Source organism: Podarcis vaucheri, assembly GCF_965113315.1.
Source record: "Podarcis vaucheri genome assembly, chromosome: 12".
In the NCBI taxonomy this organism is placed as follows: Eukaryota; Metazoa; Chordata; class Lepidosauria; order Squamata; family Lacertidae; genus Podarcis; species Podarcis vaucheri.
The window spans coordinates 18,720,476-18,739,023 of NC_138750.1; the positions used below are offsets into that span (position 1 = coordinate 18,720,476).

At 44.1% G+C, this 18,548-nt stretch overlaps 1 protein-coding gene across 2 annotated transcripts in view; it reads left to right on the top strand.

The window, feature by feature from the left end:
• The window catches only part of GASK1A (golgi associated kinase 1A), a 34,881-nt gene extending 25,988 nt beyond the window's left edge, over window positions 1-8,893 (top strand). The window contains exons 3-5 of one of the 2 annotated variants that reach the window (XM_082193416.1): window positions 5,734-5,856; window positions 7,497-7,600; window positions 8,501-8,893. In XM_082193416.1, the coding sequence (XP_082049542.1) occupies window positions 5,734-5,856; window positions 7,497-7,600; window positions 8,501-8,711 (438 nt within the window). In that variant the 3' untranslated portion in view covers window positions 8,712-8,893. The remainder of the gene's footprint in view (window positions 1-5,733; window positions 5,857-7,496; window positions 7,601-8,500) is intronic. The other variant, XM_082193417.1, reaches the window with a different exon arrangement.
• Window positions 8,894-18,548: the final 9,655 nt, after the last annotated feature.

Consider the following 18,548-nt stretch of genomic DNA (forward strand, 5'->3'; position numbering starts at 1 on the left):
CAAAGATTTTGATTTAAGTGCACTGACCTGTAGAGATTCGCTCATGCAGAGAACCAAGCCGTATTCTCCTGATGGCTTGTGATCCTAATAACTCTTTGCAGAGCCCTTTAGAAATCCCACCAAGACGAGAGAGCTTTTCCATTATTAAATGTGAGCACAAGACTTTCCCATAATCTTATTATTTGCAGTTCTCTTAATATATGGCTCTTTCACATGTTTTCCCAAAGACCAGCTGCGCTCGTTGGAAATCCGTCCTAAACTGCAGAGAGAAAGACTATTACTGTTGGTTGTGGGTTTGAATGGTTTTTTTTAACACCTTGAGTTGCTGATATAATTCCGATTGCTCTGTGAACAGCTCTCCACAGGAATAAGGGTTCATTGCCAAGAAAAATCTCAGAGAGAGAGAGAGAGAGAGAGAGAGAGAGAGAGAGAGAGAGAGAGAGAGAGAATCGTGTGCTGTGGATGATTTTTTAAAAAACGACAACAAAGCAGATGCTATTTTCAGGACTTGATTTGAAATACCTGGCAGTTCTCACAGCCCCTGTTTCCATACGAGATTGTGCTACAGGTGTGTAGCACAGGCGTACACACGCTTCAACAAACTTATCCTCCAAAAACTGCAGCACAAAACACACCAATAGACTTATTTTTCTTTCACGGCCCAAATTATCCCTTTCTGCTTTTCTCTGTAACTTTGTGGCTGAGAAAGGGGGTGCGAGGTTTTGAGCTGAAAAGCAGACAGAAGGGAAAGAGTTAAGTATCTCCCCCTGACTTCCCACTGCTGAAACCAGCAGCATAACACCGGGAATGCTCTTAAATGCAACTTCTATGTTAACATCTAGTTTGGACCCCAATCCCCAATGAACCTGTCAAGTTTTGTTGAAGTAAACAGAGATGGCCAGGCTATCTGGGCAGTTAATATGCAGCAACCGGAGTTTGGCATCATTGCAAAATTTCTTCAACATATTTGCTTCTTCCAGGTACAAACATTTTTTTGTTTGCTTGGCTTGTGTGTGTATTTTAATACTTATTTTGGCAGGTACTAGGGTTATAGAGATAAAGAGCTGTGTGAAGTGTGGAATGCAAGGGAGAACAAGGTTTTATTCTTTAAAGAAGAAAAACCTTACAGAGGCATTGTAAGAGAGATTGGCTCCAAGGGTAGATCTATGCTCGTGGTTTTTAATGTTAAGGAATGGTTTTGATAGCATATATGGACACATGACATCCTATTTTTAATGTTCTTAATGTGTTATTATAGGGACGTCGGTGGCGCTGTGGTCTAAACCACAGAGCCTAGGGCTTGCCAATCGGAAGGTTGGCAGTTTGAATCTCCGCCACGGGGTGAGCTCCTGTTGCTCAGTCCCTGCTCTTGCCCACCTAGCAGTTCGAAAGCATGTCAAGTTCAAGTAGATAAATAGGTACCGCTCCGGCGGGAAGGTAAATGGCGTTTTCGTGCGCTGCTCTGGTTCACCAGAAGCGACTTAGTCATGCTGGCCACATGATACGGAAGCTGTACGCCGGCTCCCTCGGCCTGTAGAGCGAGATGAGCGCACAACCCCAGAGTCGTCCGCAACTGGACCTAATGGTGAGGGGTACCTTTAGCTTTTAATGTGTTATTAAAATATGACACTGGAGGGCGCTGTTGAGCAGCCAGCAACAGGGAGACACCGTTTCGACTGGGGCTGGGGCAGAAACCAAGGTAAAAAATACATAAGGAATTGGGAAAATGTTTGAAAGTACTTTCCCAAAAAAACCCAGAGTCCTTTCTGTTGTCAGCTTCCTATGTTCCCAATAGAGCCATAAAATACATATTACCTTCCCCCCGCTCCCCGTCCTGTCCAAACTTAAGAACAATGTACAGATCCATGGAGGGATGGATGCAAGAGCGGTAATTTCAATGCCACCAACTGTGTAATGGCGGCTCTAGGATAATTTTTGGAAAGTATCAGTATTTTCCCTGGCAACCTCAGAAGGCGAGAAATCTGAACTATCATTAAACGGCTGCCAACTCTCACACTTTCAGATATTCTGCTAACGCGCCATCTGCTGAAATGGTGTGACTTATCGGTACAGTGAAAAAGAGAACAAACGGTGCTTTCTCATGTTACGAAATCGCCCGAGAAATCAACGCCTCACTTAAACTGCACAAGTTGGAGCATGCAGTTCAAACCAGGCTCGAGGCGGCTTGCAACATGAAACAAATACCGAACTGCCGCATCGCAAAAGGAGTCACAAACAATAAATGTAGCATTTTTAAAAACTATGCAACCAAACACAACCGTTTCTGCATGAGTCGCAACAAAATCTGAAATAAAGATGGAGAAAACCAAGAGCGACGACAGGAACGACCCCCACCCAAGGGTGCCAACTTGAGTAAAATATTGGGGGGGGTAGGAAAGCCCAGCCCAATCGCAAGATGTGGTACCCACCCACTCTTTGAATGGCAATGCTCATAAACTTTAGGGGGGGAGCCCCCTCAAATACTCCTCAGCCCCTAGGAGTTGGCTCCTGACCCCCACCCCACATAACCCACAAAACAACACCCCCAGCCCAAGAGTCTTTTCAGCAGCCTCCGCTTTTGTAGTTGGAGTCAGTCAGAGACTCCAGATGAGGTCTTCCAGGACTCACAGCCAAGATGGTCTGGCCTGTTCAGCAGCCTCCAACCTTACCAGATAATTGCTTTTTCAGAATGGGTGGTGGCCAAGCCCCCTCATTCCTACTGACATTTCTAAACTGGGCAATGTTTCTTTCTTTGCCATCCAGGCTTGAACTCAGGGGAAAGGTCCACAGCAACTGAAATATACTCGGAGTCGAGTGTGAATTTCATGCTCTTTATTCATCTCGTAGTAGCAATGAATGAAACTTTCCCCAAAACATCTAGCTACAGTGGTGCCTCACAAGACGAAATTAATTCGTTCTGCGAGTTTTTTCGCCTTGCGCATTTTTCGTCTTGCGAAGCACGGTCAAGTCGCAACTGCACCTCTTCAAGCGGTTTTAAGAAAAAGGAAACAAACTTGCAAGATGTTTTCATCTTGCGAAGCAAGCCCATAGGGAAATTTGTCTTGCAAAGCAACTCAAAAAACAAAAAACTCTTTTGTCTTGCGAGTTTTTCATCTTCCGAGGCATTCGTCTTGCGAGGTACCACTGTGTCTGTGTGTGTGTGTGTGTGTGTGTGTATAAATTATTTACACAATGGGCCCCTTGTGACTGGCTAATTCTGGGCTGCTCCTGTAGGCCAATCAGGTTGGGGGTTCACTTACTCCAGAAGCCTGATTGGCTGCTCTTGCGGACCAATCAGGTTGCTGATTCACTTCCACCTGGAGCTGGATTGGGTGGCTCATGCGGACCAATCAGACTGCTGCATTCCGGATCCTATTGTTCTAGGATTCAGCTCAGTACATAACAGTAACCATGGCCTGAATTCAACCCGGGAGGAAAGGAAGAACCGGGAGCTTGCTCCACTGCACTCCTGAGTTTCCCTTGGCATCGGAAACTTGGCACCTTTGGAATTTGATGCCTTTTTCTGTTGCTGTGCAGGGTGACTGAAAGTAGTGGCCCATCTGGCAAAGCACATTCTTTCTTTTAGCCAACATCTTCCATCATCAGACATCTTATATGACACCAGGCCTGGGAAAGGTGAATGTGCTATTCTCTAAAGAGCCTGGTAGGCCAACCCCTCACAGTCTGGTGTGCCTCTAGAGTAGGGACCAGCAAGGTTTACCTCGGGTGGGCCGGTTCACTCCAGCGGAGATCCCTCTGGGGGCCAGATCATGTGCGCACGTCCACAATTTCCGGTGCCTGCATCTGCGCAGACACAATTTCCGGTGCCTACGTCTGGACAGATGCGATTTCCGGTGCCTGCGGAGATGCAATTTCCGGCGCCACAGAAGTGAGTCCCCGTGCTGTGCTGTGGCGGTTTAGCGCAGCGAGCAGGGACTCGCCGAGCGGGCGGCTAGGTTCGAGGGCGGCTCATGCGCTGATTAAATGACCCCCGTGGCCCGCTTGTGGCTCATGGGCCTTAGGTTGCCGACCCCTGATCTAGAGGTGCCCATCACCAGTGTCGTAGCTAGGCAGTGGCGCTAGGCATGTTATGTACTGAAGTTCTCACCCTGGGCCAGCAGGGGGATACTGTAGATAGTTATGCAAATGAAGGATCGAAAGTGACGTTCAGCGATTGGATAGTTTTTATGCAGATGAAGGATCGAAAGTGACGTTCAGTGATTGGATAGTTTTAGAAAGTTGCTACAGTAACGTTGTACTGGAGCTCTATATAAGCAGGCTGACTGAGCCCTTCAGTTCAGGGGGATACTGTAGATAGTTATGCAAATGAAGGATCGAAAGTGACGTTCAGTGATTGGATAGTTTTAGAAAGTTGCTACAGTAACGTTGTACTGGAGCGCTATATAAGCAGGCTGACTGAGCCCTTCAGTTCAGTTCTGTTCTGGCCTCTGAATAAACAAGAGCTGTTTGAAGAATCGCTGTGTTGTCTGATATGTTCACCCACAACTTAACAAGGCAAGTGTTGTGCTTCCCTGGTGGACTGGACAGTGGCTAGTCCTTTCGCTGGCCAGCATCTAATCAAGGGAGTCTCTCCTTGCAAACTAGCCCCAACCTGGGAGCAGAGATAAGGCAGAGAAAAGCGAAGCCAGGAGTGCTGCTGTGTCGCCTTGGCCCTCCCCCCGTCCTCGCCTTCTTCCTCCCTCCCTCCTCAGTGGGTGGTGGCAGCGCCCTCTTGGCCAGCCCAAGGTCGGGTTGTGCGTGGGCATCCCTTCTCTGGCCACGAGCAGGAGGTGCCCCCATCCCAGCCCCAAAGGCTCGTCCCATTCGCTGCTTGCCTCCCTGCGGCTCCGACCTCAATTTGGGATCCTGTCCTGGGGGACCTGGGGCCACGGTCCCCCCATGCTATGCCATTGTCAGTCACTGAAGTAAATCATGTAAAGATCAGGCTGTAAGTGCAGAAAGTACTTGAATAACAACAACAACAACAACAACAACAACAACAACAACAACAACAACAACAATTTATTATTTATACCAGGCCCATCTGGCTCGGTTTCTTCAGCCACTCTGGGTGGCTTCCAACAAAGATTAAAAATACATTAAAACATCAGTCATTAAAAACTTCCCTAAACAGGGCTGCCTTCAGATGTCTTCTAAAAGCAAGATACAGTAGTACCTCGGGTTACAGATGTTTCAGGTTACAGAAGCTTCAAGTTACAGACTTCACTAACCCAGAAATAGTACCTCAGGTTAAGAACTTTGCTTCAGGGATGAGAACAGAAATCATGTGGTGGCAGCAGGAGGCCCCATTAGCTAAAGTGGTACCTCAGGTTAACAAGAGTTTCAGGTTAAGAACGGACCTCCAGAACAAATTAAGTTCTTAACCCGAGGAACCACTGTAGTAGTTTATCTCTTTGACATCTGCTGGGATGGCCTTCCATAGGGCGGGTGCCACTACCGAGAAGACCCTCTGCCTGGTTCCCATTGACATTCTTGTTTTATAGATGGGGCTGAATGAGTAACTAAACTGGGCAGTTATGATCGATGGGGAATTTGGCTCCAGATCCTAGGTTACTCTGCAGTCCAGTAGACCACACAGTCTCCAAGGAGAAACAACCTAGAGACTGTCTGCCAGCCGCCAGCAAATATTTGTCTTCCGTACAAGGAAAGGTCTCTGTCTGACATTACAGATACAGAATTCTTACGCCTCTGAATGCTCCACATCTCCTGCAGGTCCACGACCGCCTGGATCGATACTGCTGTGGCTTTCAGCCAGATCCTTCTGAGCCCTGTGTTCAGGAACTGCTCCACGAGAAGTGCCAAAATCCTGCCGAGCTGGTCTTGGTTCATATCTTGGTATGCCACTTCACTGTGAATTGAGTTTGTTTCTGTCCTAACACTTTTTTTAGATATAAAAATATTTTTATTTATTTTTAACAGTTAATGTCACAAATAAATCATAATTATATACACATAGGATTCTCTGAATCCCTGGACTTCCTTTCACCTCTCCATGGTTTCCATAGTTATTCTTTTCCAACTGCATCATATAATGTTCTCCATATTTTCTTAACTCTCAGTTCTCACCATAGTTCTTGTCACATTGCAAGTGTTTTTTAAAATCCTGCCAATGTTTTTAATTGTTCACAGTGTTATTTTAAAATAGATTTAAAAAATTGTCCAGTAGCACCTTAGAGACCAACTAATCTTGTTCTTTGTATAAGCTTTCGTGTGCATGCATACTTCTTCAGATACGAAAGCTTATACCTAGAACAAACAGTTGGTCTCTAAGGTGCTACCGGACAATTTTTTTATATATTTTGACTGCATCAGACCAACACAGCTACCTACCTGGATCTAGTGTTCTTTTAAGTAACATAAATTTTCGCCATTCTTTATTAAATTTATTATCCTCTTAATCTCTGATCTTCCTGGTCATTTTTGCCATTTTAGCATAGTCCATCATCTTCATCAGCCATTCTTCTCTTGTAGGTATTTTGTCTTCCTTCCATCTTTGGGCTAATAACATCCACACAGCTGTAGTAGCGTACATAAACAGTCTTTTCTGTTTTTCCCCACAAAAGTTATTTTAAACATTTTTTTCAACTCATTGTAAAAATGCTTTTGTCATCTTGCACGTCCACCACATGTGGTAGAATGTGCCTTCCTTCTCTTTACGCTTCCAACATACATTTGTAGCAGTTCTATACATTTTTGCTAGTTTAGTAGGAGCCAGTTACCAATGATACATTGTTTTCATAGAATTTTCTTTCAATGTGCACCATACTGTGAATTTTAAAACCTCCCTCCACAATTTCTCCCATGATGAAAGTTGTATATTATGTCCAATATCCTTTGCCCATTGTATCATTACTGAGTTTCTGTTCTAACACTTGGTGATTTGTGGACTAGGCTGGCGATGCATTCTTGCTTCTTACTAAAACTTTTCCCCTGCCCCTAAATGTCAAAGTAAACATTTTGGATGAAAGAAAATAGGAATGAAAGAAGATGAAGTATGAAGTCTCTTGGGGGAAGCGAGAGACTTCTGCTGCTAAGGACCACTTCACATTTAGTAATGTAGGCGTAATTGCTTTGTGGAGGATATTGCCGCACACATAAAAATGTCCATATAGCACCGAGGTGTAGGGCAAACATGCCAACATTTCCCAAAATGTTCTGCAACAGACTGTTCACATTCATGTACCTGTGTCCTGAGAGCCAGTGTGGTGTAGTGGTTAAGAGTGGTAGACTCGTAATCTGGTGAACCGGGTTCGTGTCTTTGCTCCTCCACATGCAGCTGCTGGGTGACCTTGGGCCAGTCACACTTCTTTGAAGTCTCTCAGCCCCACTTACCTCACAGAGTGTTTGTTGTGGGGGAAGAAGGGAAAGGAGAATATTAGCCGCTTTGAGACTCCTTTGGGTAGTGGTAAAGCGGGATATCAAATCCAAACTCTTCTTCTGTTCTTCTTACTGCCAAGTTTATTCTTTTTTTACAGATCCGGAGGAGCAAGCCTTCACACTTAGTATTTATTGACAACGCAGGCAGACCGGGCCATCCAGATGCGAAACTGAACTTCAGGCTGCTGCAAGGCATAGACGGGTAAGATGGGCATTGGCAAGTATTACCCATAGGCTGTATATACTCAATAACATTTCCTCCCCACGGTGCCCAAAATTTTCATGATACAGTCCTGTTCCTTTTGAGCAGGAGATGGTTTAGTGAGTATCCTTTCTTATTTAATAAATAATAATAATCTGGAGGTCAGAAATGAGAAAGAAGTCACTTTAATGTTTATAGACGCAGAAAAGGCCTTTGATAATATTTCATGTGCCTTTACGAAGAAAACGATGGAAATGATGAATTTTGGAGAGGCTTTTGGTAAAAGTATTGAGGCAATTTATTCAGAACAACAAGCTATGCTGATTGTGAACAATGGGATTATGGAAAAATGTAAAATAACGAAGGGGACAAGGCAAGGGTGTCCCCTGTCACTGTTATTATAAAAGGAATAATGGTAGGAAATAAAGCATATAAATTAAAAGCTTTTGCAGATGACCTTGTGATTACAGTAGAAGATCCTGAGAACAGTTTACCGAAAGTGCTGGAGAGGATCCAGGAATTTGGACAGATAGCAGGAATCAAATTAAATAAAAATAAAACTAAGATATTGATGAAAAATATGACAAAACAACATAAAAAGGATCTACAACAAGTTTCCAACTTATGTTTATATATAAAAGTTAAATACTTGGGGGTATGGCTAACAGCTACAAATATTAACTTATTTAAACATAGTTATATAAATATCTGGAAAGAAATAAAGAGAAATTTAGAGATTTGGGGTAGGATGAAATTAATCCTTCAATAAATATCGGGTGGAAAAGAAATAGATCCCAGGGAGCAGAAGTTGGATTGCTTCGTATGCTGCCTTCATGCACTAATACCTTAGCATATGGGATTCTGTCTATATAAAACACAACTTTTAATTTTTTGGGTCAGGTTTCCTGAGACAGCTGTGACTGTGCTCAAGTCAGGATGCTTGCAAAACCTGCTTTTGCAATCTCTGTATGTCGATGAGGAATTCTGGAGAAACCAGGGTGGACGTGAAGGAATGAAGCAATGGCTCCAAACCATCGACAGGAGAGGACAGATTTTACTTAGGTATATTCAGGAGCACAACTTAACGGTCACAAAAGAATCATCGCATTAGTCTTTCTTGACAAGGGTGACATGCTCACCTGCAACAAAAAGGAGCTTTGAGCTTTGTGAAAATACCTCTCTGCCCAGATCTGCCAGCAGACACACAGGCCTTTGACTGGCTATGTAACTTCTGGCTATGTAACTTCTGTCATATGTGAATTCTGAAAATAAAGCTAATTTTTAATAAAGAAATGTGTGGCAAAATGGGTCTGTTGTATTTATATTTGAGGAATCATCCCACATCATTTTCTGTTTTGCAGTGTATGGTTCTTCCACATACAGTGGTTACATACCTCAGGTTACATACACTTCAGGTTACAGACTCTGTTAACCCAGAAGTAGTGCTTCAGGTTAAGCACTTTGCTTCAGGATGAGAACAGAAATCGTGCTCTGGCGGCGCGGCAGCAGCAGGAGGCCGCATTAGCTAAAGTGGTGCTTCAGGTTAAGAACAGTTTCAGGTTAGGTACGGACCTCCGGAACGAATTAAGTACTTAACCTGAGGTACCACTGTTAAATAGTTTGTGGAAAGGCAATCTCTGGACCCGATGCCAACCCAATTGTGCTTTCTGACATGCAATGAGATGAAAATGAATATTGCCATCCCTTTGAGGTCCATCTAGTAGGGTCAGAGTTTGCATTTGCATCCCAATGTCCTTTCACATCCTTTGAAAGTAGAAATTTCCCTTGCTAGATGGGTGTGAGACAGACAGAATTACAGACAATGGGGCACATTTCGTAGAAGAGTTGGAAGGGACCCAATGGTCATCTAGTCCAACCCCCTCCAATGCTAAAGCATCCATGGCAGATGGCCATCCAACCTCTGTTTAAAAACCTCCAAAGAAGGAGAGTCCACCACCTCTCGTGGGAGACCGTTCCACTGACGAACAGCTCCTACTGTCAGAAAGTTTTTCCAAATGTTTAGTCGGAATCTCCTTTCTTGCAACTTGAAGCCATGGGTTCGAGTCCTGCCCTCCAGAGTAGGAGAAAACAAGCATGCTTCCCTCCTCTATGTGACAGCCCTTAAGATATTTGAAGATGGCTATCATGTCTTCTCTCAGTCTCCTCTTTTCCAGGCTAAACACACCCAGCTCCTTCAAGCGCTCCTCATACTCCTCATATGCTTTTGTTACAAAATAGGTTCTAGTTTATCTAGCGGAGCGGCTATTTTTACACGCTGCAGCCAACGAACGCAAAGTGGGATCCAGTTTAGGGTATAATTAACTGATTATCTCTCTTATCAATTTCCAAAATGTAATGGCTTTCTGACACAACCACCACATATAGACAAACTCACCTTTCACGTCTCATCGAGTTTAACCAGTGATGTGCCATGGTTAGACTGTTGGACTAGGACCCGGGAGACCCGGGTTCAAATTCTCACTCAGCTGTCAAGCTTTCCTCGTGGGGAGCTACTTCTCCCCCACCCTCCTCTCTCAAATATCATGTAGATAAGTATGTAGTGATGTATGGAAGTGAGAGCTGGACCATAAAGAAGGCTGATCGCCGAAGAATTTATGCTTTTGAATTATGTGCTGGAAGAGACTCTTGAGAGTCCCATGGACTGCAAGAAGATCAAACCGATCCATTCTGAAGGAAATCAGCCCTGAGTGCTCACTAGAAGGACAGATCCTGAAGCTGAGGCTCCAATACTTTGGCCACCTCATGAGAAGACTCCCTGGAAAAGACCCTGATGTTGGGAAAGATGGAGGGCACAAGGAGAAGGGGACAACAGAGGACGAGATGGATGGACAGTGTTCTCGAAGCTACCAGCATGAGTTTGACCAAACTGTGGGAGGCAGTGGAAGACAGGAGTGCCTGGCATGCTCTGGTCCATGGGGTCACGAAGAGTCAGACACGACTAAACGACTAAACAACAACAAACTATGTTCAAAATTGGGACTTCTGGGCTACACTGACACAAAATCACTTGTTTCTAGAGACTCAGAACCTGTTGCTCTCTAAGGGACAGGGCCTGGCACTCCCAGACTGCAGCTCTTCAGATGGTTGCCTTAAGCCACCCGAAACTGCAGGGAACTGCCGGGGGAAACATGAAAACCTTGCCCTGGTTTGCTCCTCCTTGGAGTCGGGATGAGGAAAAGGGGCGAGGAGAAAAAAAGGAAAGGAAAGAAGTGAGAGGCACATATATGAAGCAGGAGAGCAGAAATCGGGCGAACTGTGTCCTGTATTGACTCAATACAGGACATAGCCTTTTACATTGAAATAAGGGACAATCCTGTATTATAAAAAACGTAAAAAGGCAAAGGACCCCTGGACGGTTAAGTCCAGTCAAAGGCAACTATGGGGTTGCTCATCTTGCTTTCAGGCCAAGGGAGCCGACGTTTGTCCACAGACAGCTTTCCGGGTCACGTGTCCAGAATGACTAAACTGCTTCTGGCGCAACGGGACACCGTGACAGAAACCAGAGCGCACGGAAACGCCGTTTCTCTTCCCGCCACACTGATACCTATTTATCTACTTGTACTGGTGTGCTTTCGAACTGCTAGGTTGGCAGGAGCTGGGACAGAGCAACGGGAGCTCACTCCGTCGCGGGGATTCAAACCGCCAACCTTCTGATCGGCAAGCCTAAGAGGCTCGGTGGTTTAGACCACAGCACCACCCGAATCCCGAATCCTGCATTATTCAGGACGGGTGGCAACCCTAACCTAAACATTACCATATGCAAACTCACGTCAAGGGCATGTGCCCATCAATGATTCTGGCCAGCAAGCTTTCGCACAACTGGTAAAATCTTTCTAGAAATTCCATTTCTTTCACAATCACATGGCTAGGGGAGCCTTGTCAAAAAAAGAAGGGGTGGGGAAAGGCTGGATTTTAGAGATGCCTGAGTAGCGACAGTAAAAATGGACTTGGCAGCTCAAACTGATCTGCTTTGATCATGCTCTTCTGCGCTTGAACCCTCTCTCTTTCTGTGCTTCTGGGTGTACCAAATCACATCAGCATCCGGTCAACTCCAACAGCCAGCTTGCATCTCCTCTGTCTGTCATCTCCGGACTGAAAGAGCAGGCAATGACAACTTTGAAAAGCCCCATTATTTTTTTGGGATTGCACCTTTTCGTATCATTTTTTTATTATTACGTTTTCCTAACATGTGCCTGCCTTTTCGTCAGCCACAGCCGGTTGCCATGGAGATGATTAAGATGACTTATCACGGGAGGCAGGCGGAAGAACCTTCAGAAAATAAATATCCTATTTTCATGTAAATCATCTCTGGTCATGATAATGAGACAGGGGAGAAGGTGAGAAAGGGGAAATTTGAAGCTGTCAACACTGTCATTGCTGCGGCAAATGACAGCCAATGTTCTCCATTAAGGTGTTGACGTTCCATTAAAAGTGCGAAGGGCTATTCGGGTGGTGGGTGAATATTATCCCCCCAGCATCAATATACTATTAAAGGAAAGGTTGAGAGCACAAGGAGAAGGGGACGACAGAGGACGAGATGGTTGGACAGTGTTCTCGAAGCTACCAGCATGAGTTTGACCAAACTGCGGGAGGCAGTGGTAGACAGGAGTGCCTGGCGTGCTCTGGTCCATGGGGTCACGAAGAGTCGGACATGACTAAACGACTAAACAACAACAATTAAAGCTCTGCCCAAGGCATGATGGATAACAGCAACAACCTGGGGAAAGGAAGACATAACATCTTAAAAGGACAGGAAGAAAACCATGGACAGAATAATTGCCACACACAGGAAGAACAATCATATCGTTTTGAGTTCCTCACTTGCAGTTTTATAAATCATTAAATGTGTCAACACAAATAGAAGCTATTAATATTGCAGTTTTTGTATAAGGGGTTATTATAATGACTGGAATGTAATGGAAATTAATAGGATTCTGGAACGCAGAAATAAAGAAAATCATCAAATCTAGCATGTCGGGGCCCCCACTTTATCTAAATTAAATACAGTGATATCTCGGGTTAAGTACTTAATTCGTTCTGGAGGTCCGTTCTTAACCTGAAACTGTTCTTAACCTGAGGTACCACTTTAGCTAATGGGGCCTCCCGCTGCCGCCGCTCCACCGGAGCACAATTTCTGTTCTCATTCTGAAGCAAAGTTCTTAACCTGAGGTACTATTTCTGGGTTAGCGGAGTCTGTAACCTGAAGCGTATGTAACCTGAAGCGTATGTAACCCGAGGTACCACTGTATTTCGGCATTTGAACGATTGGTATTAATATTTGTATTATAAAGTTGTATTGTTATAACAAGGCTATTATTGGACTGTAATAGAAAATTATTATTTAAAAAAGGTTTTTTAAAAAAAAAAATGCCCAAGAAAGGAGGGGGAAAGCCAAACCAATTTACCTAGTCATTCTGAGTTCTTTTAACATTTGCTCAACTGCTTCGATTTCTCCGTGGGGAAATTTGACCCTTTGAGAGCAACATCACATTCAAATGACTTCAGGCGAAAGAAATAATAAATTGACTCCGGTTTCCTTTCATGCTAGCCTCCTGAGTGTTCATTCAAGCAGAAAAGAAGCTATAGAGTCTGGAAGGAAATATTAGTTATTCATTAAAGGGTACTTTATGAGTCAAATCATTAAAGGGCCTGGGAAGTTAAAGGGTGATTCATTGACCCTCATCCAACTATTACTGTATAAGCTTAACTCATACCTACATAACCACTCGTAGAAATATCTACCCAGAAGTAAGTTTAATGGGACATACGCCCAGAATTGAAGCCTTAAATGGCAAGGTACTGGAAATAATGTACTGCACCACAATACCTGAGCATCATATTTCGTAATTCTGGGTGTGAAAAAAAAGTTATTTCTGTATGCCACTACAGTGGTAAAAGGTAAAGGTAAAGGTACCCCTGCCCGAACGGGCCAGTCTTGACAGACTCTGGGGTTTGTGCGCCCATCTCACATCTATAGGCCGGGGGCCAGCGCTGTCCGGAGACACTTCCGGGTCACGTGGCCAGCGTGACAAAGCTGCATCTGGCGAGCCAGCGCAGCACACGGAACGCCGTTTACCTTCCCGCTGGTAAGCGGTACCTATTTATCTACTTGCACCCGGGGGTGCTTTCGAACTGCTAGGTTGGCAGGTGCTGGGACCGAGCAGCGGGAGCGCACCCCGCCGCAGGGATTCGAACCGCCGACCTTTCGATCGGCAAGCCCTAGGCGCTGAGGCTTTTACCCACAGCGCCACCCGCGTCCCACAGTGGTACCTCAGGTTAAGTACTTAATTCGTTCCGGAGGTCCATCCCTAACCTGAAACTGTTCTTAACCTGAAAACCACTTTAGCTAATGGGGCCTCCTGCTGCCACCTCGCCACCGGAGCCCGATTTCTGTTCTTATCCTGAAGCAAATTTCTTAACCTGAAGCGCTATTTCTGGCTTAGTGGAGAGTGTAACCTGAAGTGTATTTAACCAGAGGTACCACTGTACTGCAGACCGTGTTTTGTTAGTAGCCCTAAAATGGAAAGCAAGCGAGGCCCCAACTAAAGAAGAATGGCAACTTAAACTGATGGAATATGTGCAGCTTACGGATTTAACATATAGAATAAGAGAACAAGAAGAGCATACGTTTAGAGAAGATTGGAAAATGTTTATTGAATATATGGGGGGAAATTGTGTACATTTGAAAACGTTGGCAGCATTCACATAAATTCAACAATAAGTTTTGATGGATGTAATCATGGAATACTGAATGGTTTAGTTTATGTAAAATATGCAGGGATTTATGATATGCAAAATGAACCATGGAAAGAGAGGAAGGGAAGTCACTGATATTTTAAGGTTGTTTAAATTGATATTCTAAAATGTAAAACCGAAAATTTAATAAAAAAAAAAATTCCTAATTTTGTAAAGGTAATGCCAACATAACATTGTTCTTCCACAAAGGAATACCCATGAAAACTTATTACACACAGGGGGAATAAAATCTTATTATACACAAGGGGGAAAAGAAAAAAGAATCAGCTCTAAGCACAAATAATTGCTCTCACATCCCAGCTCGAAACCTGACAAGGATGTCTCCAAAACTCATCAAAAGAGGTCATTAAAAAGAGAAAAAAGAAAAGTTAGCAGTTCAAATCTCTGGGACATTTCACACATGATGTGCGTCACTTGATAGCACATGGTGTTATATTACTCATTTTCTTCAACACTTGGGCACAATCCAGTTGAAAATTAAGCCCCATTGACAGGACCGAGCCAGCAGTAAATCACACTGAGAAAGCTGGAGTTAACTCTTTCATTAGCAGAACAGGATCTGCAAAGGAGAGTCAGGCCTAATGAGCGCAGCAACTCAGGCCTTGCCCGCCATGAAGCAGTTACTGGGAATAAAGATTCCTGCCTCTTCACAGCTACCTAAATCATCTAAGATTGGGTTAACATCACATTGCTTCTCCCCCACCCCCCAAAATGCTGGAACCGTAGTTTATTAACGGTGTTGTTAGGATACCCCATTTCCCCGCTCAGAGCTACAATTTCCAGAGTTCTCTGAATTGTTAAGACTTGTAACTCTGTGACGGGAATCAGGATCTACTAACACCTCTCAGCACCTGTAAGCTACAGTTCTCGGGATTCTTGTTTAAACATCATTTAAAGTGGTATGATACGGCATTTAGTTTGGTGTGGCTCCTTGTTTTGTGGGATCTTTCGTACAAGGGATCATTCTTTTCTTTTCTTTGGAAATCGTTTTTATTTGGTTTTACAAATATAAATTTATAACAATACCAAATGCACATCCATATACAGTGGTACCTCGGGTTAAGAACTTAATTTGTTCTGGAGGTCCGTTCTTAACCTGAAACTGTTCTTAACCTGAGGTACCACTTTAGCTAGTGGGGCCTCCCGCTGCCACCACACAATTTCTGTTCTCATCCTGAAGCAAAGTTCTTAACCCGAGGTACTATTTCTGGGTTAGCGGAGTCTGTAACTTGAAGCATCTGTAACCTGAGGTACCACTGTATAGGTATCTCTGAAATTCTAGACTTCCCACCATCCCTTCCAGGGGTCTTATTGTCAACATTTTCAACTGCATATTATTTCATAACCTATATTTTGTATCTGTCCACATTATCCAAAGTGTTTGTGACATTACAAGTGATATTAAAATCCTGCTAATGTTTTCATCTGCTTACAGTGGTCTCCTAAATGAATTCTAAATTTTTCACATTCTTTCTTAAAGTTTTTGTCTTCTTGGTTCCTGAACATCCCTGTCAGTTTTGCCATTTTGGCACAGTCCAACAGCTTGATTTGCCATTCGTATAGGGGATCATTCAATTATGTGAGACCCATCCTTTTAAAATAAAAAAATAAATAAAAATATTTATAATTTTCATTTATATGCATTACAACAGTTATTGAACCAAGTTTTAATGTTTTCAATTTTGACTCCCATCCCCCTCTTTCTGCAGTTCCTTACATTTATTTTCGTCCTTTCCTGCCAACTTGCAATTGCCAAAACTTTTTCAATTGTCTATTCTCATATATTATCTTATATACAGTGGTACCTTGGTTTGCGAATGTAATCCATTCCGGAAGACCGTTCTGAAACGTTCGAAAACCGAAAATTCAAAAGGGAAATCTCAATACGGAAAACTCAATACAGAAGCTGCGTTTCCGGTTGGACTTCCGAGGCGTGTTCAAAAACCGAAGCATTTACTTCCGGGTTTATGGTGTTTGAGTTCTGAAACGTTCGTCAATGGAGATGTTCGAAAACTGAAGTACCACTGTATATTTTTTAAAAACTGCAGGTTTTTACAATAATCCTGCCAATGTCTAGATCTGTTTACAGTCTGTTTGCAAAAACTCAACGAACCACTTCCATTCCTTTCTAAAAAGTCCGTCTTGATTTCTTATTCTTCTGGTAAGTTTTGCCAACGTGAGACCCATCCTTTCCATCTAAGAGCGAGTCAAAGATCCCGAAACCTGCAACGAAAAGAAGCTGCAGCCCACAGGGTCTCATCTGATCTCATTAATCCCAATATAAATATATGGCTTGAAGCAGTTGACAGATGCTAATGGATAAATGAAAGCCCAAAGGGTGTCATTATTTTCCAGTGAACCTTCTCCTTGCGGTGGTTTGCCGATTTGATGGCAACTAAAATCAGTTTGCACAGATTCCCCTCCGTCAAGCCATTATGATGGCGGCAGAGGGGGCGGCCCAAAAAACGGATCAGCGTCACATGTGAAAATTGAGGGTGTGCGCATGAGTGCCCCAGCTAATGGACATTCACGTTTGCACAGTTGCCCTGCGCACGCTTCCATGATGTTACTTAAACAGTTTATCGCTGAGGCAAAAGGTTCCCTTAGCTGTTCAACAGTAAACCTGGATCCGGGAAGCTGGAAAATGCTGTTTCCACCAAACAGGTGGAAAATGATGAAGGGAAGGGTGCGTCCCACAAAGAGGAAATGTGCACATGCATGCTTAACCCAGGACCCATGCACCACCTACCCCAAACCCATTCCCTCTCCACTTTAAAAATGATCATTAAACATGAATCCTGGGAACTGTGGTTTGCTGAGGGTGCCAAGTGTTGTTAGGGCAGCTAGACTGGTGACTGGGAGCGGCCAAGACCGTAGGACCAGGTGCGCAGCCTGGGAGTCATTTTGGACTCACAGCTATCCATGGAGGCCCAGGTCTGCCCAGGGCAGCTGCCTACCAGCTCTATCAGGTATGCAGGCTGAGACCCCACCTGCCCGCAGACTGTCTCGCCAGAGTGGTACATGCTCTGGTTGTCTCCCGCTTGGACTGCTGCAATGCACTCTATGTGGGGCTACCTTTGAATGTGACTCAGAAACTGCAACTAATCCAGAATGCGGCAGCTAGACTGGTGACTGGGAGTGGCTGCTGAGACCACATAACACTGGTTCTTAAAGACCTACATTGGCTCCCAGTACGTTCCCAAGCACAATTCAAAGTGTTGGTGCTGACCTTTAAAGCCCTAAACGGCCTTGGCCCAGTATACCTGAAGGAGCGTCTCCACGCCCATCAATCAGCCCAGACACTGAAGCCCAGCTCTGAGGGTCTTCTGGTGGTTTCCTCCCTGCGAGAAGTGAGGTTACAGGGAACCAGGCAGAGGGCCTTCTCGGTGGTGGCAGCCACCCTGTGGAACGCCCTCCCATCAGATGTCAAAGAAATCAACAACTATCTGACTTTTAGAAGACATCTGAAGGCAGCCCTGTTTAGGAAAGTTTTCAATGTTTGATGTTTTATCGTGTTTACAATATTCTGTTGGGAGCTGCTCAGAGTGGCTGGGGAAACCCAACTAGATGGGCGTGGTATAAATTATTATTATTATTATTATTATTATTATTATTATTATTATTATTTTATCATCATCATTAGGTATGTCCCTATTTTTGTCTAAAGAATGTTGGAGGGTATGAAGGCAGACTGTAGTTAGAGGGGCTGTACATTAGCCCCAATGGACCAGCCTCCTCTGTGTATTATTAAATGCACCCTGAAAATAATATGCTGAATTCCAAGTCTGTTTGTTGTCCCTTTTGTTTGTCATTGTATTGCGGGGGGGGGGCAGGTATCAAAAAAGGGAATCAGGTTACTCTCAGCCACTCCAACTTACAGCACTGAAATGTTGACTTTGGAATGCTGATGCCTGCTTATCCTTTTCACTCATTTTCATATATTTCTCATAATTCAACAATTATCTGAGCACAAAACGGCATGGCATATTGCTATCAATTGAACATAAATCTGATTTTGAGCGCTTTTACTAATCTGCTAGTCGAAACGGGAAAGTGGTACACATCACAATACTTGTGTACATGGGACGCGGGTGGTGCTGTGGTCTAAACCACGGAGCCTCTTGGGCTTGCCAATCAGAATGTTGGTGATTCGAATCCTGAGCTCCCGTTG